The sequence below is a fragment of the Salvelinus fontinalis genome, chromosome 24, assembly GCF_029448725.1.
Source record: "Salvelinus fontinalis isolate EN_2023a chromosome 24, ASM2944872v1, whole genome shotgun sequence".
NCBI lineage: Eukaryota > Metazoa > Chordata > Actinopteri > Salmoniformes > Salmonidae > Salvelinus > Salvelinus fontinalis.
This window is the reverse complement of record NC_074688.1, coordinates 19,316,796-19,340,456: the sequence shown is the minus strand read 5'-3', so window position 1 is coordinate 19,340,456 and position 23,661 is coordinate 19,316,796. Positions and strand designations below refer to the sequence as shown.

At 42.0% G+C, this 23,661-nt stretch overlaps 2 protein-coding genes across 4 annotated transcripts; both read right to left on the bottom strand.

Annotated features, from left to right (window-relative positions):
* Window positions 1-3,494: 3,494 nt before the first annotated feature.
* LOC129822101 (alpha-2-macroglobulin-like) lies at window positions 3,495-12,958 on the bottom strand. The gene is made up of 8 exons (XM_055880054.1): window positions 12,685-12,958; window positions 12,164-12,379; window positions 11,841-11,959; window positions 10,585-10,675; window positions 10,275-10,343; window positions 9,951-10,056; window positions 9,489-9,530; window positions 3,495-3,883 (listed from the first exon to the last, which is right to left on the bottom strand). Exons 1-8 carry the CDS (start codon window positions 12,955-12,957, stop codon window positions 3,861-3,863), a joined length of 939 nt encoding a protein of 312 aa, XP_055736029.1. The 5' UTR covers window position 12,958; the 3' UTR covers window positions 3,495-3,860.
* Window positions 12,959-17,421: 4,463 nt separating this feature from the next.
* Window positions 17,422-22,268, bottom strand: LOC129822097 (uncharacterized). Of its 3 annotated transcripts, XM_055880043.1 has the most exons (5): window positions 22,118-22,268; window positions 21,760-21,940; window positions 20,750-20,986; window positions 19,244-20,429; window positions 17,422-18,606 (listed from the first exon to the last, which is right to left on the bottom strand). In XM_055880043.1, the coding sequence occupies exons 3-5, from the start codon at window positions 20,886-20,888 to the stop codon at window positions 18,420-18,422; spliced, it is 1,512 nt and encodes a 503-aa protein (XP_055736018.1). In that variant the 5' UTR covers window positions 20,889-20,986; window positions 21,760-21,940; window positions 22,118-22,268; the 3' UTR covers window positions 17,422-18,419. The 3 variants fall into 3 exon arrangements, with proteins under 3 accessions (XP_055736018.1, XP_055736017.1, XP_055736019.1); XM_055880042.1 differs by having other exon boundaries at window positions 21,760-22,268; XM_055880044.1 differs by lacking the exons at window positions 20,750-20,986; window positions 21,760-21,940; window positions 22,118-22,268 and adding an exon at window positions 20,606-20,740.
* Between the last annotated feature and the right edge of the window lie 1,393 nt (window positions 22,269-23,661).

Below are 23,661 nucleotides of genomic sequence, written 5' to 3'. Positions count from 1 at the left end.
CGCTGTGATAGCACGGCTCCAACACCAACCTCGGACGCGTCCACCTCTACTATGAATGTCAAAGAGGGGTTCGGATGCGCCAATACGGGAGCATCGATAAACAACGCCTTCAGACGACCAAAAGGTCTGTCCGTTTCCGCCGACCACCGCAAACGCACCGGCCCCCCTTCAGCAGTGAGGTAATGGGAGCAGCAACCTGCCCAAAACCCCGGATAAACCTCCGGTAGTAATTGGCAAACCCTAAAAACCGCTGCACGTCCTTTACCGTGGTCGGAGTCGGCCAATTACGCACGGCCGCAATGCGGTCACACTCCATCACCACCCCAGATGTGGAAATGCGATACCCCAGGAAAGAGACGGCTTGTTTGGAGAACACAAATTTCTCAGCCTTGACGTACAGGTCATGCTCCAACAGTCTCCCAAGTACCCTGCGCACCAGAGACACATGCGCGGCGTGTGTGGCGGAATAGATCAGAATGTCATCGATGTAAACCACCACACCCTGCCCGTGCAGGTCTCTGAGAATCTCGTCCACTTAGTTACACGAGAGTTACACGTGAAAATTGTAAACTTTTTTAAAGCAAGGCCCCTGTACTTTTGTGTATTTTCTGCACTATGCAATGATATGGGCAGCGACCATGTAAAGCTTTTACAACTTACAGAAGTGCGCTGGTTATCAAGGGGCAAAGTATTGACATATTCTTTTTAATTGAGAGAAGAGCTTTAAGTTTTCTGTATTGACCATAATTTTCACTTGTCTGACCTCTTGCTCACACGACTGGCCTATATGTATGCTGTTTTTTTACGCCTGAATGATCTGAATCTAAGATTACAGGGACAAAATTGAGGCTAGGATTAAGAAGTTGGAGCTCTTTTCAGTCTGCATTAACAAGGAAAACACACAGGTCTTTCCATCATTATGATTTTTGTGTGCAAATTAACTCAAGCTTACGGACAATGTTAAATGTGATGGAGCGAAGCACCTGAGTGAGTTGTGTACGCAATTAAGCAGATACTTTCCCAAAACGGATGACACAAACAACTGGATTCTCTATCTCTTTCATGCCCTGCATCCAGTCTACTTACCGATATCTGAACAAGAGAAACTCTTCGAAATTGCAACAAGATGTTCTGTGAAAATTTTATTTAATCAGAAGCCACTGCCAGATTTCTGGACTGGGCTGCGTTCAGTTTCTTGCCTTGGCAAATCGCTCTGTTAAGACACTGATGCCTTTTGTAACCACGTACCTATGTGAGAGTGGATTCTCGGCCTTCACTAGCATGACAACTAAATACAGGCACAGACTGTGTGTGGAAAAGGATTTAAGACTGAGACTCTCCAATACAAGCCAACATTCCAGAGTTATGTGCATCCTTTCAAGCACACCCTTCTTGTTAACCTGTGGTGAGTTATTGTTGATGAACAAATAAGGTATTATATGTAAGATGGTTAAATAAAGAGCAAACTTATTATTATTATTTGTGCCCTGGTTCTATAAGAGCTCTATGTCACTTCCCACGAGCCGGGTCGTGACAAAAACTCACACACATTCTTATGTTTAATACATGTATCGTATAGTGTGTGTGTGTGTGTGTGTGTGTGTGTGTGTGTGTGTGGCAGGCTTACAATGATGGAAAAAACAACTTTTGAGAGTGCGCTGACCCTGGTGCTAAAGGGTTTACGCAACTGGAGGTTGAATGTTTGAAGGGGAACGGGACTATACAATGTTTGGGAACCACTGCTCTAGCGCAAAAACGTACAGGCAGACTGTCTCCAGGTTGCTTGGAAAAACCTTTTTGATAGTACTACTACTTTTCATACTACAACCACATTTGCATAAATCCCAATAAAGAGAGTCTTTTTTTTTTTTTTTTTTTTTTTTTTGAGTCTAATGGCAAAGATAACCCAAACAACACAATATTCAAGTCAACGCTTGATCAGTGCTAAACAGAACTCCTCCAATGCTTAGATAAAACCTCCATATGCAGCTAACTCTGTGTCGGTCTAAAAATGACAACGCAGCACTTTTGAAGCCCTTTCTTTCCGTGGCTTACTACCCTTGGTTGATATGGCTTGGCCTTGATTGCCACTGCTGAGGAGCATTGTCATTGGAGAGAGCCAAGGGGAGTGGCCAGACCCCATGGTGACCTTGTGTGGATGTGGTGGGTATGTCTGGTTGTCTGTCTCTTGGGGTTGGTAGTAGTTGTTACATTTTAGAATCCTTTTCACACTATTGTGCCAACCCGCACTGTACTGTGCTGGCCCTGGTATATGTTGACACATTGTCCTTTAACACAATTCCAGCAACTATGCTGAATGCCAATAGGAGAACCATTTGAAGAACCCTTTTTGATTGAGGGTATAAGCCCTTGGGGTTCAATGGAGAACCTTTTCCACAGATGGTTTTAACTGGAACCAAAAAGGGTTCTCCTATGGCAACAGTCAAAGAACCCTTTCAGAACCCTTTTTTCAAAGGGGTCGGGACTACATAATGAGACCACATACAACAGTACTGGATATGTAATAATAATGCTAATCATTCTGTGCCTTGACATGTCATAATACTCCTAGTCTAACTGTTCTTTGAGCAGAATCATGCTGCTCTTCAGACTTGCATGGGGAAGGGAGAGGGGAGTCTGACTGCTGTTTTGATGCAGCAATACACAAGTACATGTGAACAGTAACATCCCCTGAATTCCAAGTTCCAGCCCCCACTACATCCTACGCTCTTGTGTAGATCTGAGATGATGAGAGGTGAGAGGAGGTAAAGAGGTGGGAGCTCCATATCGCTCTCTGATACGCAATGTGGAATTGCCGCCATTATACTATTGCTTACACTTATCCAATTCTTTCAGATCTCCACAAGTGCACAGGGTATATGGTCTTGTTGTCAGACTCAGGGTGCGTTTCAGCTTTAATAGAACGTCATGATCTGGTAGCTTGACCTAATCATTGTAAAGGACTCAGACAGGCTACACGATCACAACATATTTATAAATCACCATCTGAATATCTTTTTAAAGAAGACTATGCTGTGATTTTGAACATGTAAACCTGAGTGTTCAGGTTGTTGAGAAGCCTTGTGAAATGTAGTTCTCTTTATGGTTAACCTGCCATGACATACAGTAGTACTGTAAACCATGTCACTGTCAAGTAGAAGAAAACAGACTCGTGAGAAAAGACCTTAATATATTTTTCTGTTTATATTTCCCCACACCGAAATGGGTGCAACCAAATATTCAGCATTGGCCAGAGGTATATCATATCACTGTTGATCATTATCAGTGTTAAAAAAAAATATTCTAAGGTAAACTTTTTCATATGGCACTTGTATGATTATATAGATTTCCTAAGATCTATTAAAACAGAAATGTTACTGTGAGTCTGTGGTTTGAAATCATAGCAACATGGTCATGGTTTTATTAAAACATGCATTTCATTTTCAGTAGATGCAGTCATGTGCATTCTCATCATCGCAGTAGAAACACTGAAATGCTACTTTTGAAATAACGATCTCACATAATCACTTTAGTAATAGCAGTTGTAGGGTTACAACAGCAGGTTGTGACATGTTAGCACAAATCAAAGTAACAAAACAAAATAAACACAGTTAAAAGGTAAAATCCTACAGCCCATCTCTGCCCACCTTTTCAAATTGACATAAGAAAAAATGTGTTCACTTACAATATTAAAAATGGTTGATGAGTTTGTCAATGTGGTCAATGTGTTACCATGAACTATAAGCATCAAATTAAATAAATTGAGAAAATTCATGAGCTCTGCCTAAAAAAACATTCCTACGTATGAAAGCACTTGGTTGAGCCCGGGTCCAGTCAGCTTGTGATTGGCTCTCTGTCTGTCACACTTCATTGATTTCATCACCTGTGAAAATGTCAAACATCAATAGAACATTCCCTGCTTGTCCTAGGATCTTACTCTATAAAACAGTGAATATATACACATCTTCACAGGGCCGGCTCCAGGCATAAGCGGTTGCTTAGGGCCCCCTTGACCAAATAAGGGTTCTCCTATGGCGACAGTCAAAGAACCCTTTCAGAAGGGGGCCCACCCAAAAAGGTTTCATTCCAAGGTGGCTTAGCAGTTCAGACGTCTTTTTCCGTATTGTCGTGTCGTGTCCTATATATTTACACCATTTCTTCATATATCTTTTATTTATTTTATTATCCAAGAACTCAAGTACAAAAGCTTTCATGCAAAAGCTTTCCTGCAACCCGCTTCACCAATTACAATAAGTATTATTTACCTCAATCTGAAAATCCATCGTGGAAGATAGCCAGGGGCTAATTCAGAAGCTAGCCTGAAAGCTAACCAGAAGCTACTCCGATAGCTAGCCAGAAGCTAATCTGTAGCTGCCCCGAAATTAGCCGGTTTGCTGGCTAGCGTTGGTGTTTCAGCTGCCCACGTTTTGCGGTCATCAGCTATTCCTTTAGCTCGATAATCTACCGGCACTTTTGTGCAACGCGACTCGGACCGGAGCATTCCGGGACTTTTTTTCTCTCGGTTTCCCCGGATTCCAACCGCAGGCTCTGGACACTTGCACCTTGATTTCGCAGCTAGCTAGCTGCATACCGTGTGACTATTGGCTTACGTCGACCCCGGAGCAAACTCAAATCATGCTGGAGCTAGCCAGCTGAGGAGTTCCATCACCATCCGGACCCGTTTCTTTTGTTGCTGCTGCAGATACGGAACCCCACCGGGCCTTCACGACTGACTGCCGACGTTATCTGCCCGAGGGATTTATCCAACCGGCACCTCCGTCCCGACGTTACCTCAACGCTCATCTGAGGCCCGCTAATCGTTAGCTGTCTTATCGGCTGCTATCTGAACAAAACCCCACTACACGGAACCTACCGACGGAAACGCACGAGGTATCTACAAACAGACCTCCATCCTATGCTGCTACCGATAGCCATATACCCGGCCAGCTGTCTGGATCGCCACGACCCCAACCAACCTCTACTCACTGGACCTTTATTGATCACTCGATTAAGCATGCCTCTCCTTAATGTAAATATGCCTTGTCCATTGCTGTTCTGGTTAGTGTTTATTGGCGTATTTCACTGTAGAGATTCTAGCCCTGCTCTCTATACCATATCCAACCTCTCAGTTCCACCACCCACATATGCGATGACATCTCCTGGTTTCAATGATGTTTCTAGAGACAAGATCTCTCTCATCATCACTCAATACCTAGGTTTACCTCCACTGTATTCACATCCTACCATACCTTTGTCTGTACATTATTCCTTTAAACTATTTTATCGCCCCCAGAAACTTCCTTTTACTCTCTGCTCTAGTAGCTCTAGGCGACCAATTCTCATAGCTTTTAGCCGTACCCTTATCCTACTTCTCCTCTGTTCCTCTGGTGATGTAGAGGTGAATCCAGGCCCTGCAGTACCTGGCTCCACTCCTATTCCCCAGGCGCTCTCTTTTGATGACTTCTGTAACCGTAATAGCCTTGGCTTCATGCATGTTAACATTAGAAGCCTCCTCCCTAAGTTTGTTTTGTTCACTGCTTTAGCACACTCTACCAACCCGGATGTTTTAGCCGTGTCTGAATCCTGGCTTAGAAAGACCACCAAAAATTCAGACATTTTCATCCCTAATTACAACATTTTCAGACAAGATAGAACGGCCAAAGGGGGCGGTGTTGCAATCTACTGCAAAGACTGCCTGCAGAGTTCTGTTATACTATCCAGGTCTGTTCCCAAACAATTTGAACTTCTACTTTTAAAAATCCACCTCTCTAAAAACAAGTCTCTCACCGTTGCCGCCTGCTATAGACCACCCTCTGCCCCCAGCTGTGCTCTGGACACTATATGTGAACTGATTGCCCCCCATCTATCTTCAGAGCTCGTGCTGCTAGGCGACCTAAATTTGAACATGCTCAACACCCCAGCCACCCTACAATCTAAGCTTGATGCCCTCAATCTCACACAAATTATCAATGAACCTACCAGGTACCACCCCAATTCCGTAAACACGGGTACCCTCATAGATATCATCCTAACAAACTTGCCCTCCAAATACACCTCTGCTGTTTTCAACCAAGATCTCAGCGATCACTGCCTCATTGCCTGCATCCGTAATGGGTCAGCGGTCAAACGACCTCCACTCATCACTGTCAAACGCTCCCTGAAACACTTCAGCGAGCAGGCCTTCCTAATCGACCTGGCCGAGGTATCCTGGAAGGACATTGATCTCATCCCGTCAGTAGAGGATGCCTGGTCATTTTTTTTAAATGCCTTCCTCACCATCTTGAATAAACATGCCCCATTCAAGAAATTTAGAACCAGGAACAGATATAGCCCTTGGTTCTCTCCTGACCTGACTGCCCTTAACCAACAGAAAAACATCCTATGGCGTTCTGCATTAGCATCGAACAGCCCCCGTGATATGCAACTTTTCAGGGAAGCCAGAAACCAATATACACAGGCAGTTAGAACAGCCAAGGCTAGCTTTTTCAAGCAGAAATTTGCTTCCTGCAACACAAATTCAAAAAAGTTCTGGGACACCGTAAAGTCCATGGAGAATAAGAACACCTCCTCCCAGCTTCCAACCGCTCTGAAGATAGGAAACACTGTCACCACCGACAAATCCACTATAATTGAGAATTTCAATAAGCATTTTTCTACGGCTGGCCATGCTTTCCACCTGGCTACCCCTACCCCGGACAACAGCACTGCCCTCCCCTCTGCTACTCGCCCAAGCCTTCCCCATTTCTCTTTCTCCCAAATACAGTCAGCTGATGTTCTTAATGAGCTGCAAAATCTGGACCCTTACAAATCAGCCGGGCTAGATAATCTGGACCCTTTCTTTCTAAAACTATCTGCTGAAATTGTTGCCACCCCTATTACTAGCCTCTTCAACCTCTCTTTCGTGTCGTCTGAGATCCCCAAAGATTGGAAAGCAGCTGCGGTTATCCCCCTCTTCAAAGGGGGGGACACCCTTGAACCTAACTGCTACAGACCTATATCTATCCTACCCTGCCTTTCTAAGGTCTTCGAAAGCCAAGTCAACAAACAGATTACCGACCATTTCGAATCACACCACACCTTCTCCGCTATGCAATCTGGTTTCAGAGCTGGTCATGGGTGCACCTCAGCCACGCTCAAGGTCATAAACGATATCGTAACCGCCATCGATAGGAAACAATACTGTGCAGCCGTATTCATTGACCTGGCCAAGGCTTTTGACTCTGTCAATCACCACATCCTCATTGGCAGACTCGACAGCCTTGGTTTCTCTAATGATTGCCTCGCCTGGTTCACCAACTACTTCTCTGATAGAGTTCAGTGTGTCAAATCGGAGGGTCTGTTGTCCGGGCCTCTGGCAGTCTCTATGGGGGTGCCACAGGGTTCAATTCTTGGACCGACTCTCTTCTCTGTTTACATCAATGATGTCGCTCTTGCTGCTGGTGATTCTCTGATCCACCTCTACGCAGACAACACTATTCTGTATACTTCTGGCCCTTCTTTTGACACTGTGTTAACAACCCTCCAGGCGAGCTTCAATGCCATACAACTCTCCTTCCGTGGCCTCCAACTGCTCTTAAATACAAGTAAAACCAAATGCATGCTCTTCAACCGATCGCTGCCTGCTCCTGCCCGCCTGTCCAACATCACTACTTTGGACGGCTCTGACTTAGAATATGTGGACAACTACAAATACCTAGGTGTCTGGTTAGACTGTAAACTCTCCTTCCAGACCCACATCAAACATCTCCAATCCAAAGTCAAATCTAGAATTGGCTTCCTATTCCGCAACAAAGCATCCTTTACTCATGCTGCCAAACATACCCTTGTAAAACTGACCATCCTACCAATCCTCGACTTCGGTGATGTCATTTACAAAATAGCCTCCAAAACCCTACTCAATAAATTGGATGCAGTCTATCACAGTGCCATCCGTTTTGTCACCAAAGCCCCATATACTACCCACCACTGCGACCTGTACACTCTCGTTGGCTGGCCCTCGCTTCATACTCGTCGCCAAACCCACTGGTTCCAGGTCATCTACAAGACCCTGCTAGGTAAAGTCCCCCCTTATCTCAGCTCGCTGGTCACCATAGCAGCACCTACCTGTAGCACGCGCTCCAGCAGGTATATCTCTCTAGTCACCCTCAAAACCAATTCTTCCTTTGGACGCCTCTCCTTCCAGTTCTCTGCTGCCAATGACTGGAACGAACTACAAAAATCTCTGAAACTGGAAACACCTATCTCCCTCACTAGCTTTAAGCACCAGCTGTCAGAGCAGCTCATAGATTACTGCACCTGTACATAACCCATCTACAATTTAGCCCAAACAACTACCTCTTTACCTACTGTATTTATTTATTAATTTATTTTGCTCCTTTGCACCCCATTATTTCTGTCTCTACTTTGCACTTTCTTCCAATGCAAACCAACCATTCCAGTGTTTTTTTTAGTTTTTATTTTACTTGCTGTGTTGTACTCACTTCGCCTCCATGGCCTTTTTATATTTTTATTTATTTATACATATATCTGTTTGCCTTCACCTCCCTTATCTCACCTCACTTGTTCACATTGTATATAGACTTATTTTTTTAATATTTTTTTTCACTGTATTATTGACTATATGTTTGTTTTTACTCCATGTGTAACTATGTGTTGCTGTATGTGTCGAACTGCTTTGCTTTATCTTGGCCAGGTCGCAATTGTAAATGAGAACGTGTTCTCAATTTGCCTACCTGGTTAAATAAAGGTTAAATAAATAAAAATAAAAAAAGAACATCCAGCCAACTTGACAACTGTGGAAAGCTTTGGAATCAACATGGGCCAGCATCCTTGTGGAATGCTTTCAACACCTTGTAGAGTCCATTTCCTGACGAATTGAGGCTGTTCTGAGGGCAAAGGGGGGTTCCTAATTTTCAGAATACATCGTTTTAGAGGGTTGGGGGGGGCACTCAGTCGGGATCTCAACTTTCTGTTACGTTTTAGAATTGTAGAATACACAAGGTGCAATTTCAAAATGTGGTTGTGCAGACACTGACAGTCACCCAAATCTGCCATGTTAGCTAACGATTTTTAGATTGACCTCTCTGACCTCCAGAGAGCCCCTCATTGATTTTTTAAGTGACTCTCATATCATTAAGATGGCATAAGTCTTGGCAAAATGTTTAGAATTACAGGAATTTAGCTGTAAAACTACACATTTTTTTTCTCTCTGCCACAAGGCAAAATTAGTAGAATTGCATGTAATTTGTTATAAAATTGCTAAACTTCTCCCTGCCTCTTGGCAAAATGTGTAGAATTGTAGAAAGCTTACTTTAAAACTGCAACCTTTTCTTTACTCCCCATGACAAATGTGTAGAATTGCAGGAAAATAGCTTTACAACTAAAATACTTCTCTGTCGTCAAGAGGGGGGCCACTGAAATGTTTTGCCTGCAAGGTGCGAATCTGTATGAGACATGTAGGTTTGGTTGTAGAAAGGTTATGTACTTACTCTCTGCACATGGGGAGCTGTATTCACTCACAGCTTCATCACCTGAGAACAACAGATAATGCAGAGGTCAGTTTCTTCTGCTAACTTTACTTCCCTTTCAGTCAGTCAACATCATTAAACTCCCACTTCAGTGGTGAACCAATGGGCCCACTGGTGATGTCTTGTTTCCTTCTTTAGGGAACAAGAGTTATGTATGTAGCCCAGACAGGTTTGCCAGTGCCACCAAATATCAAATATTTCAGAGAGAAATGGGTGGTTTGGAAACTGATTAATTGAAATGTGTAGTCTCCATTAATAGACAAAAAGCAACATCCAAACAACTACTGTATATGTTGTTATTTTCAATTCATGGTGCTCTTTTTCAAAGCACTAATATATCTGGGACTAATGTAGACTATGGGGAACAATGTTTTGGGTGCATGAGAAGACGTTTTTACTGTCGGTGTTAGATGGAATTCTTACTTGTCTGGTAGTAGTCATACACTTTCACCACAGCTGGTTTCAGATTCCTCACAGGCACATCCTCCTCTATGGCCAGGCTGTACGTCTTAGTTTCCTTCTGCTTCAGCTGGAAGAAAAGGAAATAATACATTTGACACTGCAGTTCAATGTTATTGATTCATATAGTGTTCCTGTATAAAACATCCACTACGGTCTTACTTTGATGTTACTGTTCAAGTTAAATCCAGTGTGTGGATGCAAATGAGACCACATCCAACTAGGTTTTCTGTAACCGATAAAGACAGCAACCTGTTTAGACGCAACATTCATTATTCATGTTCCTACCCCATCTAGGTAGATTATGACATGTCCTTCCTCCAGGTCAACTCGCTTGACAGTGGGGTCATTTTTCAACTGGAAGAACAGAACACAGGTTAACATTGTCATAGACAGTAGAACTGATATGTCCAAAGGACAACCACTGGCATTGACAATACTTACAGTTAGAACAGACGCCATTATCATTATTATATATCAACTAATCCTGGAGGGGATTATACTTAGGGCCAGGCGTGTTCCCCAACCTGGTAAAACTCCTGGCCCTGATTAAACTGTATATGCGTTCCCCTCAACTAATGCTCTCTTATTGACTCACAGGCCTGAGGGAGGACTTGTCCAGGACGAAGCCGGAGAGAAGCTTGACATTGATGATCACCATGTTGGTCTCCTCTCGCCGACCGTTGTACCTGTCAGTCAAACCGGGTCAGATGAAGGTAAGATACTGTATTACCCTAAAAAGTTGCAAATATGTATAAATCGCTCCATTTCCTAGTTGCTACAGTTCTACTAGTTTGCCTAATTTATGTTTATGTGACAAAACAAGGAGTAGCACAGTATGAGTCATAATACCCATAAAACCTAGAGGTCAAACAGGGAAATGACGTTTTTATAACCGTGTAAATCTCTCTAGGACAGGTGACTTTAGTCAATATCTATTCACCTGTATTTTCCCCCCAAAAATGAAACACTTTTTAGCTGCTAATATTGCTATCATAAAGAACTACAAATGCCATGATGAGCTGGACGAGACTACTGAATTAAGGCAAAAGGTAAGAATATCTGGGTTAACTATCTAATATTAAATGTAGTAATGAATAAATAGGCTACATTTCTTTCAATGGACAATTATGTTAACTGTCTTGTACACATTTTTAATTGACACAATACCAGTTAGAAAAGTAGCAGATAGAGATGACGTGCAGGAGCTTGCATGGATTTGTAGTTTTGCATGATGTCTACATTGATGCCAATTAGCGTTTTCGCATCTGAGATGAATTGAGCTGAAAATCTTGATAAGTCACTTTGTCCGAGAGAGATTTACAAGGCTATCAAAATGTCACGCCAGGTAAGCCTACACAACACACAGCCCTTATTTTAAGTGTTTCTAAAATGAACAGTCAAAAAAACGACCTGAACCATTTCCCTGCTTGACTGCTAGGTTTTCTGGGAATTATGACACCTCCACTGTGGGGCTCTTTGGTGTAGAGAATCATTGTACCATCTCTACCTCTTTGAAATATATTTTCAATAACAACAAATATTGTATTTTCTGCTGTGTGAAGCTGGTGTACAAAACTGAAAGTAAAAGATGCAAAAACTAAATGTAAGAATGGGAAGCATAAAAATAGTGCACATAAAAACAGATCTACTGCTTCTTAGACTTGCTGTCAATGAGAATGACAGATCTATAACTCACATTTCTATGTGAATTTGGTTGGGTTGCCCAAAAAGTTACATATAGCAGCTTTAAAGATATTGACATCTACACACTGGTGGTTCAGTCACTTTTTCCACTTGTCCTACCAGTATCAGTCAGATGCTATTTCAAGGTTAAAAGGAATACCACTGTACCTTACATCCACAGACACAATCAGAGATTTCTTGGTGCCGTCGCATTTCCCCAGTGTCTCTGTTGAGATGTTAAAAGTAGAGAAATCAGGAGGAGGGGGAATATTGTAGTGCATGGCGATCTGAAAAGAAAACAGACAATACCATTGAGATGCATGAAATCAACATCCACATTTCAATGTACAGTACACAGGCATTTCCGTTAATGCTGCCACTCTAGGGTTGAAACGTTAGTTTTTGTGCAACAGTGTGCCCTACTGAACACAAACCAGACACTCAGTACTGCATGTAGAGAGGCAGCAAAGGGCAAATGACTGGAGCCTGACCTGCACAAACACGCAGCTCTTGCCCTGTGCCTTGATGTTGTAGTCCCCAGGGACCTCATTCAGCTGCTCCTCCTGATAGAGCAGCCTGTTGTTCTGATTCACAGTGAACTCCATATTCAGGCCTCCGGCAGAGCTCACACTGACTGCACTGGCGCCCTCTGGACTGAAGGTGGCAGCACCGTACTTGGCCAGGGCTTGCAGTGCTACCACTGTGTCCTGGTGACAGGGGAAGAAGAGGGAGATAATGTTGCAAATACAAATCTGGATGACTAGCTTGGGTATGGATGGAGAGAATCAATATAACAAAGCAATACAATAAGAATGTAAAATTAAATCACAACAAATCAAGGAAATCCATACAATGTGTTATGAAGTAAGGCTTTAATAAAATGTCCAATATGCTACATTTAATATAAAAAGAAGTATTTGGTGTGATCAATGTTGAACCATGAACTAACAGTAGGATTGACAGGCAGATGAGGTGCTAGAGTGAATGAATGTCTACCAGACCAATAAAGTACCTGTGTGGAAGCAAAACCTCCGTAGGGGTTCTGCTGCTGGGCCAGCCAGCGGACGATGGCGGTGGAGTAGTCCAGCCCAAAGCCTGGCATGGAGGGGCCTGAGAGCAGCGCCAGCAGCACGTAGGATGTCATTTCCACCTCCAGAGAGTCCGTCTTCCGCCCAGAAGCCTCTGCTCTCTGCCAGTGACGATTGCCACCTGTGGTAATTTTCGTTGTCAGTAGAAACAGTGACTGTTTCACGGCAGTCAGACAGACAGGTAAAGACAAAGACATTTTCACAAAGAGACAAGACACATACCTGAGGTATCAGCAATCTTGTCCAGGTGGGTGATGAGCTTGGCCCTCATGTCCTGGTTTTGTGCCAGGGTGAATGTGTAGGACAGCAGGGCTGTGGTGTAGGTGTTCTCCAGCTTGTCAGACACTGCTGCCTTCAGACACACCAGACTCTTCTCCACCATGGGGTCCTGACACACCCACATATCAATAACACAGTGTTGTGTTCATTAGGCACCAGACAGAGGAACACTGATTGAAACTGTGAGGGAATACCTGGACCAATAAGAAATGCTAATTTTCAGTTGCAAAATGTCTATGGGTTTTCCACTGCGTTCCCTATTGAATACAACAAAGACCGTTTATCTGGTCTTTAATATGGGTATGAGTACTGAATAATGTTAGCAATACAAATAAATTAACAGGTGTATGCATGCACAGTACCAGTCAAATGTTTGGACATCTATTCATTTAAGGGTTTCTCCTATATTTTTACTATTTTCTTCATATATTTTATATTTGAGATTCTTTAAAGTAGCCACCCTTCGTCTTGAAGACAGCTTTGCACAATATTAGCATTTTCTCAACCAGCTTCACTTGGAATGCTTTTCCAACAGTCTTGAAGGAGTTCCTACATATGCTGAGCACTTGTTGGCTGCTTTTCCTTCACTTTCTCAATTGGGTTGAGGTCAGGTGATTGTGGAGGCCAGGTCATCTGATTCAGCACTCCATCACTCTCCTTCTTGGTCAAATAGCCCTTACACAGCCTGGACGTGTGTTGGGTCATTGTCCTGTTGAAAAACAAATGGTAATCCCACTAAGCGCAAACCAGATGGGATGACGTTTCGCTGCAGAATGCTGTGGTAGCCATGCTGGTTAAGTGTGCCTTGATTTCTAAATAAATCACTTACAGTGTTATCAGCAAAGCACCCCCACACCATCACACCTCCACACATCACACCACCACATGCTTCACGGTGGGAACTACACATGTGGAGATTATATGTTCACCTACTCTGCGTCTCACAAAGACATGGCAGTTGGAATCAAAAATCTCAAATTTGGACTCATCAGACCAAAGATTTACACCGGTCTAATGTCCATTGCTCGAGTTTCTTGGCCCAAGCAAGTCTCTTCTTTTTATTGGTGTCCTTTAGTAGTGGTTTCTTTGCAGCAATTTGACCATGAAGGCCCGATTTACGCAGTCTCCTCTGAACAGTTGATGTTGAGATGTGTCTGTTACTTGAAGTCTGTGAAGCATTTACAGTTGAAGTCGCAGGTTTACATACACCTTAGCCAAATACATTTAAAATCAGTTTTTACAATTCCTGACGTTTAATCCTAGTAACAATTCCCTGTCTTAGGTCAGTTAGGATCACTACTTTATTTTAAGAATGTGAAATGTCAGAATAATAGTAGAGAGAATGATTTATTTCAGCTTTAATTTCTTTCATCACATTCCCAGTGGGTCAGAAGTTTACATACACTCAATTAGTATTTGGTAGCATTGTCTTTCAATTGTTTAACTTGGGTCAAACATTTCGGGTAGCCTTCCACAAGCTTCCCACAATAGTTGGGTGAATTTTGGCCCATTCCCCCTGACAGAGCTGGTGTAACTGAGTCAGGTTTGTAGGCCTCCTTGCTCGTACACACTTTTTCAGTTCTGCCCACACATTTTCTATAGGATTGAGGTCAGGGCTTTGTGATGGCCACTCCAATAGCTTGACTTTGTTGTCCTTAATAAGGGATTGTTTACGTTATACAACACTTTTCCAGGTGTTCAAAGCACTTTACATTGTATGGGGCTTAACTCATCTTTTCCATTACCAATGTGTGGGTGACCATAGAGAATCAGGATTGTATCTTAATATTCAATCTGATGGATGGTAGCCTGTACAGAGCAGTACCCCCAACCCTCACTGCTGTGGAACTCTTAAACCAGAAGGAAGAGTGCCCCCTATTGTCCCTCCAACATCACCTCCAGAAGCATCTGGTCTCCCATCCAAGGATCAACCAGGCCAAACCTTCTTTAGCTTCAGAGGAATGCCAGCAGTGGGATACAGGGTGGTATGGCTGCAATTCACATCTGTAGTCACAATTCTGAGGGTCTTCAAAGCTGAGCTGGACATCTTGTGGTGAAGACATGAATTACTACCCTGGCATTTTTTTCTGTTGAAGTTTCTGTCCATCTGATCATGTGAGCAATGTATTATTTTTCACAAGAATAAAATATATAATGTTTACTGAACTAACTGCAAGTACAACTGAATGAACCTCCTAATGTGCTATACTATCAATACAAATTGAATCACAAAACACTAGAGGAGTATATCACCCAACCACCCTGTGAGAAGACAGTGAAGCACTAGAACGAGGTATACATATTTATTCATTCCAGCAACTCCCTCTTTCTCTCTCTGATCTGCAAGAATTGTATAAGATTGCCTCATACTTTCAGAGGCCCCTGTAGGATAGATATGGAGATGTTTTACACACCCTCCTAGTGGTTTGGAGCTTCGGTTGTCACTCCAAGAGACAGAAACCAGCCGTCCTCATTGTGCCTTTGGCCTCTGGGTATGCAGTAGATTATTACTTTAGCTTCAGATTACCTGGCCTCCACAATCACCCAACCTCAACCCAATTGAGATGGTTTGGGATGAGTTGGACAGCAGAGATAAGGAAAAGCAGCCAACAAGTGCTCAGCATATGGCAGAACTCCTTCAAGACTGTTGGAAAAGCATTCCAGGTGAAGCTGGTTGAGAGAATGCCAAGAGTGTGCAAAGCTGTCATCAAGGCAAAGGGTGGCTACTTTGAAGAAACTAAAATCTATTTTGATTTGTTTAACACTTTTTTGGTTACTACATGATTCGATGTGTTATTTCAGTTTTGATGTCTTCACTATTATTCTACAATGTAGAAAATAGTCAAAATAAAGAAAAACCCTTGAATGAGCAGGTGTGTCAAAACCTTTGACTGTTACTGTATGTATAAATGACCCTTTCTGCCACGCCCTGATCTGTTTCACCTGTCCTTGTGATTGTCTCCACCCCCCTCCGGGTGTCGCCCAGCTTCTCCATTATCCCCTGTGTATTTATACCTGTGTTCTCTGTTTGTCTGTTGCCAGTTCGTCTTCTTTGTCAAGTCAACCAGCGGTTTTTGTATCAGCTCCTGCTTTTTCCCAGTCTCTCTTTTCTCATCTTCCTGGTTTTTCCTGTCCTGACTCTGAGCCCGCCTGCCACTCTGCCTGAGCCTGCCTGCCATCCTGTACCTTTGCCCTGTTGCTGTAATAAACATTGTTACTTCGACACGGTCTGCATCTGGGTCTTACCTTTATCCTGATACTTTCTACGTTTTCCTCCCTGACTTTACACTAGAGAGTGATCTTCTACTACCGTAGTGATTGTTTGCAGTCATTGTAGAAATTGTGTTTGTAAAATGTCCCATATTTCTATGAAAAACACAAGATTTCATGGTAAACAGAACATTTACAAATTTTTATCATTATATGCGTCATGATTCCTTACTGTCTTCCCTCTAGTGGTAAAAAAGATATGTACCTACTCTCCCTGCAATGCAGCCAACCAGACAAGAGGGAGTGAAATCTCAGTTCAAAACAGACATAGAAGGGGCATCTCACATCCTACTCTTGTCTATGACTTTGAGAATACAGCCCAAATAGAATGCATAGCCTTTTGGGATATGAAGGAATTGAATAAGTGTTACAAAATAGTGATACAGTACTACACCTATAAAGGGTTTAAGGGTTTCGCCATATTGCTACACCAATCTGATTCCTTCAGATCTACACACCGACATATTGGCAGGTCAAGTTGGATCCACCCTAGCCTGGTGAAACCACCCTGATCGCTGCATTCACTATTCTGTAATATGTGAAGTGAAATAGAATGGTGAATGCAGCAATCACGTTGGTCCTACCAGGCTAGATCCACAGATTATGTATTTACCACACTGTCTGGTCTGTACGAGTTTGACTGGGAATATTTCAGCCTGTGTAACGCCCCCGTCTTTTTTCTTACCCTTCCTCCGCTGGATGTCTACGAGTTTGACCTTCCGGTCTGCATAATGCCCCTGCAATGCCCCTTACCACCCCATTGGGTTTCTGTCTTTGAGCGGATACCTTTCGGCCTGTGTAAGGCCCCTGACACAGCGGTATCTGGGCCGATGGTGAGACTCCCTCTTGATCTACCTTGACAACGCTGTTTATTCGCTGGACTTTGACAGCCATTGAGTCCACCGTTAACTAGTTTTCCAGAAGATACATTAAACTACATGAACAAGGCTTGGAAATCCTGCCCTTGAAGAAAATCAGGTGTGTTAGCTGGGCTAAAACAGAGAAGTGCACTCCCTCTGTGGGTCCCACAGGAATGGATTAAGCAACACAGATGTAAACTGTCTGACTTCTAGAACAGTGTAATTGTAATTGTAATAACAGTCCACAAAGAATAAATGATAAAACATAACTGGTTTATTTGACTGCAATTTACCTGATAGTTACCTGATATAGTCATCTATCAAACAAGTAGACCTGAATTCAACACATATTCATTAAATAAGATTATCATGAAGACATTACGGCCAACAACAATTTATTGTTGTGTCAACAGGTGATTGTTTTTTCGCAAAATACAGCCAAGAACAAAACCAAGATGATAAAACAGTGATAGCCATGTTAATTTTCCCCATTATGTAAAAGTGGACAAACATCCTGAGTATAAAATAAATAGTTTAGCATAAAGCTCTAATGAAACTAAAACAGTAAAGGCATGACTTGAGAAAATGCTCTATGGAAACCATTAAATCATGAAGCCATGCATTTAAAAGAATAGTCATTTTCAAATAACAATCAATCATGCTTTTTTAACAATCAAACATGCATTGGGTACTTTAGCAAGGTCTAGGTGGTTTCCTACATGTTCTACATCAGCCTTTCAGCAATAAAATGTCCTAGTAGTTTGCAGCATTTATTAATGAACTTTTCCACAGCATTTTAAACATTTCTTCTTCAATCCCTTATACCAAATGAGTGGACAAAGCAAAAGGTGATGAATAAATAAAACAAAACATACAACTTCACAGCATGAAACATCCTTCCTTTATGCTGCCATTGACTGTCAATAAAAACAGGCATAATTCAATCGTTTCTATTACGGTTAGAAAATGACTGTAAAACGGTCTATCATTGCAAGCTCAAACTCCAACATTACAAGGCTGTGAGTGCAGGTCAGTGTCACAGTGGTCACGGACAGTTTAGTTTCCTCCTAAATTCACCAACTAAGCCCTGAAGTCATTCAGGGAAACATTTGGGAAGATACATTGTGTGGCTTATTGTCTGTAACAATAATAAAGCGATTATATTTTTAGAAAAACTACCAAAATCATGCAACTATCATTTTGAACAAACAAGTGCTCTTGATGCGAGTGCTGGTGTTGTGGGTGGGAGATTAGGCACTGGCATCTTGCTTTAGGCGTTGACTACGGGCTTTGTAGACCTCGATTAGTAAATCTTTGACATATTGAATCTCTCGTTCCACTGACTCCGCCTTGTCCCGGAGCTCCCGGTTCTGTCCCTCCAGCCCATGAAGCTCCTCCTCCAGTATGTCCAGCTCCGCCCTCTTACGCAGTCGATACCTTTAGTTTACAAAATACCAGGATCAGCTTGCATCTACCATTGGAGCCCCCCCCCCTCCATCTTTTCCCCTTATTTTGTCGTTCTCGCACGCCCCACGGCAACTGGCAGTTGCGAACCCTGTCCTACACCCACAACATCCCATCTGTCCAAAAAACCCTACCACAAGACATTCTGTATCTTTGTAGAAGCTACCATGTCTGGGTCACTGAGTTACAGTAGGCTGGCAGTTCAATATAAGTTCTCTCTAATTATAGAGAAAGCTAACATCATGAATTTAACATAGACATGTTTTCCCACCCTCATCCCTCAAGAACTAGATTTCCGGATATGCATCTATGAACATCCAAGATAGCGGGACCTATTAGAAGAAGAGTTCAGATTTCATCTTTTATAACACACATGTGTAACTAAGCATTTCTAGTAGCACTATCACATCAGTGAAAAGCCAAAGTTATCCCATTCAAACCAGATATTAGAGTCTACAAAAAAGTTCAGTTTTTCAACTTTAAAAGATGAGTTAAAATGCACACAGATGTTTCTTTGGTCAAACAAAAAAAATGACCAAACATTCTATCCTCACTGTTTTTATTTAAACATCATAACACAAAGAAAATCACAACATTTTTCACAACATACCTGTGAGCAGCTGTTTTGTTCTGGTCTCTCTTCTTCTGCTTCCGTTCTCCGGTATGTACTTCCAGAGGGACAGCGACAAGGCCTGGTTTGAGGCAGCTCAGGGAGCATGGATCTTCCTTTAGCCTCTGTACTGCTTGCCTGTGAATGGGCGAGCCCACCATTGGCCCCTCACTCTCTCCTCTTGACAGACATTCGTAGCTTTGGTCTCCGAGGCATTCTGGGAAGAGGTAGTGGCCATGCTGGGGCTCTATACCATGTACTTGTGTAGGCTCTTCGATTTCACCGATAAAGCTATGATAAGGCTCTGTATGAGCAATGTTCGGGTGGTGGTGGTAATAGCCATCGTTTGCCTCTGGCTCTTGAGGAATAGTTCCAGAGTGTCCACCATCTTTGTTGCAATGCAAGACCTCCAGCCCCATACCGTCATAACCACTAACCTTCATACCATGCATCAACTGTCCTTCTCTCTTGGGGTGGGTATCGAATGACCCACCCATACAAAAACCTCTGGTCATCTCTTCACTGCAAAAAACGTCCTCTGTAAAACAATAACTTTCCTCTTCCTTCAACGATACACCACATTCTCTGACTTTCTTAACACTGCTAATGCTCTTCCCCACGGTTTTCAATGTAGAACAGTGGTTAACAGCCACCTCTGTGCATCCTGAGTAACTTCCTTTGGCACTCCAGGTGTCATGCTCAAGTTCCTCTCCAACTTTGTTGACACCATCTGAAACTATTTTTCGGCAAGTATTGTATGAACGATGATGATAGTTGTATGGGGCTGGTCTCGCCATTTTGGATCTTCCAACGGGACCACCACAGAAGCTCACCCGGTCGAGTTCCCCCGTTGCCAGGGTAACAACCAGTGGGCTGGTTTCTGATTGGTTGCCACTGTACGAAGCATAGGGCAACTGGTAGTAAGAATGGGCACCCATTGCTTGGGCACCTTTGTCACATTTTGGTGATTTGTCCAATTTGGTTGAAGTCGATTCAGACCGGAAGTAATCCTCAAGCTGAGCAAGCTCCTCTTGCAAAAGAGAGGTCATGACCTCCAAGTCAGAGGGCACCTTGACGTCATGTTCCAACGGTGAGGGCGGAGAAGATGAGCTAGAAGAGGATTCAGTAGTCGACTGGAACGAAGACAAATCAACTTTTTCCGTCATCCAGTCCGTCTGACCATCACCTACGAAAAATACAATTTTCGTTAAAAATATTTAATTTGAATGTCCATATTGCAGGCATAAAAATTAAATGAGGAATTAACAAAAACAGTCCTTTAATATCTGATGATAAATGTAGAAAAATCTGAAAACGAAGACGATAAATGTAGAAAAGTAAAAATATCCTTGAAAAACTAACCGATCATTTGAAAATGATTGAACGCCATCGTCTTCATTGGGAAAATATCCACTTAGCTTCACTCACTGTACGACATTAGCTCGTACTGCAGTGCGGTTCCACCTGGAATGTGGAAAAATAAAAAAGCGTATTGCAGTAACTCACCAATTATGTGCGGTCTCTCCGATAACTCCGCCCCCTTCCTTCCCCAGGATTGGCTGTCGTTAGCTTGTTGGAGAGAGGGAATAATGAGGTCGACCGTGCAAACAAGAGGAATTTTCCTGCGAAGGATCGATGCAGCCATCGTGTCTTTTATTTCGGTCCAAACGGTGAAATGCACTAAATGTGTGAGGGTTTGAGAGAAGCGTCACTATGGACAGAGTGGTGGGAACACTTGAAGACCTGTAAATGACAAAAAATACAAATGAAAACTATCAACAACTCTACTGAATTTCCACACCCAAACACCCCATTACACCCCACTGCCACACCCCCAAAACCACCACAGTCTAAAAACACCTATTCAAATAGTGCAAGTATCAGAGAGTCCAAAATTGGTTAAAGATTCCTGATAATTGCATGTTACATGCATAAAACAACATCTAAGTTTTATTGTTATGAAACTACTGAACTTTAGGAAAATAAGTTAGGAAATCTGTTTCAGGGCTATATACTGTAACACTGTCTCTATGAAAACTCACTCCCCTCATAAATGCAACTATAATATCTCAACAACATATCAAATTGTATTTGTTCTAATCCATTTCACAGTTCAGGAGAGCAGTGTCTGTAGTATAGTAAAAAACGTTCATGTTAGTTAGCCTATGTGTATAATAGATCAAATACAAAAAATATATACATTTCCTCTCATTCCAACTACTGTTATTTGTTAATGTTTTTAACATATAGCACATTTCTACATTTGAAAAATATAGTTTTACTATAGTAGTCCACTGATCAAATATGTTTCACTGGCAATTCTCACTTCTGAGCTCAGTAGGCTACTGTAAAACTGTATATTCAAAATATCTCCGTTAGACTAAAAGGTGATTACAATAACCACAACATAATTTCAGAAATGGTTAATAAAACAATTGCAATGTCAAAGATAACATATTCAACACATTATACTTCACAACTACTGTAGTATAAAGAGAACAAACAATTTCACTTACCCCATTATTTCTGGATAGTTTTTTGGAAGTGCGTTGCAAATGCAGAGCACAACGACTAGAGTGACAGTGGGGTCAATTTAATAAGCCATGTCTTCCTAAGAACACAATGACTTCACATGGACTGTTATGAAGACGAGTTGCAAACAGAAAGTTTTGGGATCCGCTACTTCTTCTGGAACTCCTAAAGCCGGACCGAATCACACAGATACAAATCAATCCGCTGTTTACATTTCACCCTTTTTATCGCGTCATATGCAAGGGGCTTTCCACCTTCTGTTATTTTCAAAGGTCATATTGAAATAAAATGGAAAGAAAACGATGTAACTTTTAATTATTTAATTGAAAAGTATATACCTACATTTCTACACCCACACTTGTGTTGCAATAACGTAATTCCCCTCTGCATCTTTGCATCATGGTATTTTTATGGATAATATTTCCGAGCTAATGTCTTGTTAGTGAATAATATGTCTCCCACAGAGAATGTCTTATAGCCTTCTGTAATAACGGCCACGGTTTATAAGGAACTATTTAGTCACACACCCGAGAGGAAGGATACAGTCTTGCAGTTGGAAGGTGTAACTTTTGTTGCAGCCTTGTTGCATCAGATACGCAGGGGATTCGCCGAATGCTGTAAGACTGTGGTCACACTATTGGTTTATCTAGACTGAACCGCTTATTGGTCTATTATGAATTGTCCAATGTTTTTATTTGTCATAGATCCAATGTTACTTTGTATACGTGTGTACAAGTAGTAAGGAGACAGAGGCCATCTACCTATTTTAGTATTTATTATTTCCTCCATAAGGCATGACTTCTTTAATAATTATAATAAGAAGGTTGCAACCTTCTAACTTTACGAATGAGCAACTTTCATTATACATGTAATGTCTTCAACCAGAGAAACACTTAATAGGCTACCAGCCACAACTTTCATTATACATGTAATGCACTTTAGTGTCTTCAACCAGAGAAACACTTAGTAGGCTACCGGCCATTAATTTCAACTCAACTAAAATTGTCAAACTTGTATAAAGAAAGGTCTTATTTCCATATTCTGTTAATAGAAATGAGTATAATAATAATTCCAAAGGGCCATATGGTTAGAAGGACAAAAGGACACACAGGAGGACAAATCGGCTTACACTTGACTTTATCTTTAACAGTTACACCACTCTCTGTCTGGAGTTGCTATGCATTTTCCTCACTGAGAAACCCAAAGCTGATTGAAGCAGCCATGTCTTCTTCCTGTTGCTATAGTAATAGGGAACACTGCCCCCCTTTTGAAAAGTGTTTTTTTCGACATGTCTGTTGCCAAGGGTTTAAAATAATCCCCTTACCTCTGTGCTTACAATGTTCTTGTTATTGCACTCGTTGCAGCTTTTGTGCATATTTAACCTCTCAATTCTTTGCATTTGTAATATGCGTGTCATGAAGTTCATGAAAATGTCCTGCAGTCGTCTGACCCTCTCTACATATATCCTTTCTCGATGTGTGTAACCTAACCTGCAACCTCTAGTCTATACAGTGGGGCAAAAAAGTATTTAGTCAGCCACCAATTGTGCAAGTTCTCCCACTTAAAAAGATGAGAGAGGCCTGTAATTTTCCTCATAGGTACACTTCAACTATGACAGACAAAATGAGAAAAAAAATCTAGAAAATCACATTGCAGGATTTTTAATTCATTTATTTGCAAATTATGGTGGAAAATAATATATATCTAATATATGTAGTGTATTCGGAAAGTATTTAGACCCATTGACTTTTTCCACATTTTGTTATGTTACAGCCTTATTCTAAAATGTATTAAATTAATGTTTTCCTCATCAATATCAATCTGCACACAATACCCCATAATGACAAAGCGAAAACAGGTTTTTAGCTTAGGTGCATCCTGTTTCC

What these genes read in the sequence shown, in the direction of transcription:
- LOC129822101 (XM_055880054.1), bottom strand. Translation starts at nt 12,957, where the DNA reads ATGTCTTTGTCTTTACCTGTCTGTCTGACTGCCGTGAAACAGTCACTG. An exon ending in TCATAATCTACCTAGATGGG is followed by an intron (nt 10,057 to 10,274) that starts GTAGGAACATGA and finishes CTTTTCTTCCAG; the next exon opens with CTGAAGCAGAAGGAAACTAA. An exon ending in CAGCTCCCCATGTGCAGAGA is followed by an intron (nt 3,884 to 9,488) that starts GTAAGTACATAA and finishes ACATTTTCACAG; the next exon opens with GTGATGAAATCAATGAAGTG.
- LOC129822097 (XM_055880042.1), bottom strand. Translation starts at nt 20,888, where the DNA reads ATGGCTGCATCGATCCTTCGCAGGAAAATTCCTCTTGTTTGCACGGTC. An exon ending in GGAGAGACCGCACATAATTG is followed by an intron (nt 20,430 to 20,749) that starts GTGAGTTACTGC and finishes TATTTTTCGTAG; the next exon opens with GTGATGGTCAGACGGACTGG. An exon ending in AACAAAACAGCTGCTCACAG is followed by an intron (nt 18,607 to 19,243) that starts GTATGTTGTGAA and finishes TGTAAACTAAAG; the next exon opens with GTATCGACTGCGTAAGAGGG.